The following is a 1,539-nucleotide window of genomic DNA, read 5'->3' on the forward strand; positions in this document are numbered from 1 at the left end:
CAAATCATAAGGCTATATTTTACTACACAAACTTAAAAAGGTAAAAGAAATGAATAATTTTCTTGATAGGTACCATTTACCAAAGTTAAATCAAGATGAGATAAACAATTTAAATGTATCCATAACTCCTACTGAATTAGAAGAATTTTCCAACCTCTACCCCCCAAAATGTCAATGATCAGATGCTTTTAGCACAGAATTCTACCAGAATTTCAAAGACTAGTTAATGTAAATGCCAACACTCCTCAAATTATTCCACAAAAACCCCAGAAGAAACACTGACAAATTCATTTTATGAGGCCACAGTTACTGTATTACTAAAACCATATAAAGACTCAACAAAATAAAGAATTACAGACCAATTTCCCATATGAACATAGATACAAAAATATTCAATGAAATACTGGCAAAACAAACCCAAAAACATCTACCATGATGAGAGAATAGTAAAAACGATAGAGGTAAGACAATTCTTCTTCCAGCACATTCTGCTGTGTTCCCATTTTCTCAGCACCAGGATCAATGATTTATCACTTGAATATTTATTCTTTGCTTTCATTTCCCTTAGAAACATCGTTGTGGACAGAGAAGATGGATGTCTACAATCTTACCACAGTGACTCAGTTTATCCTCATAGGGCTCTCTGACCTCCCTGAGGTGCGTTATCCCCTCTTTGTGGCCTTTGTTATCATCTATCAGATTACTTTGCTAGGAAACGGGGCCATCCTCTTGGCCATAGTGACTGAGAGAAAGCTCCACACTCCCATGTATTATTTGTTGGCCAATCTGTCAGTGCTAGACATACTTTGCCCATCAGCTACTGTCCCCAAGATGCTTAAAAATCTCTTGACTGAAGATCACAGCATTTCCTTTGTTGGGTGTGCTTTGCAGCTCTATTTCCTGGTGGCCCTAGCTGGGACTGAAGTTTTCTTGCTGGCTGTGATGGCTTATGACCGGTATGTGGCCATATGCTTCCCTCTGCGTTATTCCCTCATCATGACCAAGGTTCGCTGTGTGCAGATGTTGGTGGGGACCTGGGCAGCTGGGTTTCTCAACTCCTTCATCCACACAATGTCCACCTTTAGCCTGACTTTCTGCAAGTCCAATCGAGTTAACCAGTACTACTGTGATATCCCACCTGTGGTGGCCCTGTCTTGCTCATCCACCTACATAGCAGAAATGCTTGTTTTAGTGGTAGGAGGTATTTTTGGTGTTGGTGCTTTTCTGATCACTTTGATCTCCTACATATACATCGTGTCCACCATCCTAAAGATCCAGTCAGTAGAAGGGAAGCGCAAAGCCTTCTCCACCTGTGCTTCCCATCTTCTTGTCGTCTTCTTGTTCTATGGCACAGCAATATTTACCTATATCCGCCCGTTCTCCAGTCAACACTCTCCTGCCAGAGACAGACTCATCTCTATGCTATATGGGGTCATTACCCCCATGTTAAACCCCATTATCTATAGCCTGAGAAACACAGAAGTCAAAGGAGCACTCAGAAAAGTTTTACATCTTCAGATATATTCACAGAAAGCATGA

The 1,539-nt window shown here is 40.9% G+C and overlaps 1 protein-coding gene across 1 annotated transcript; it reads left to right on the forward strand.

The window, feature by feature from the left end:
• Positions 1–591: 591 nt before the first annotated feature.
• On the forward strand, positions 592–1,539 carry LOC101984009 (olfactory receptor 5V1-like). The gene has a single exon (XM_005357607.2). The coding sequence runs from the start codon at positions 592–594 to the stop codon at positions 1,537–1,539; it is 948 nt and encodes a 315-aa protein (XP_005357664.1).

Source organism: Microtus ochrogaster, chromosome 22, assembly GCF_000317375.1.
Source record: "Microtus ochrogaster isolate Prairie Vole_2 chromosome 22, MicOch1.0, whole genome shotgun sequence".
NCBI lineage: Eukaryota > Metazoa > Chordata > Mammalia > Rodentia > Cricetidae > Microtus > Microtus ochrogaster.

Bases quoted from the DNA above. Each gene is read 5' to 3' on its own strand.
- LOC101984009 (XM_005357607.2), top strand. From the start codon at position 592: ATGGATGTCTACAATCTTACCACAGTGACTCAGTTTATCCTCATAGGG.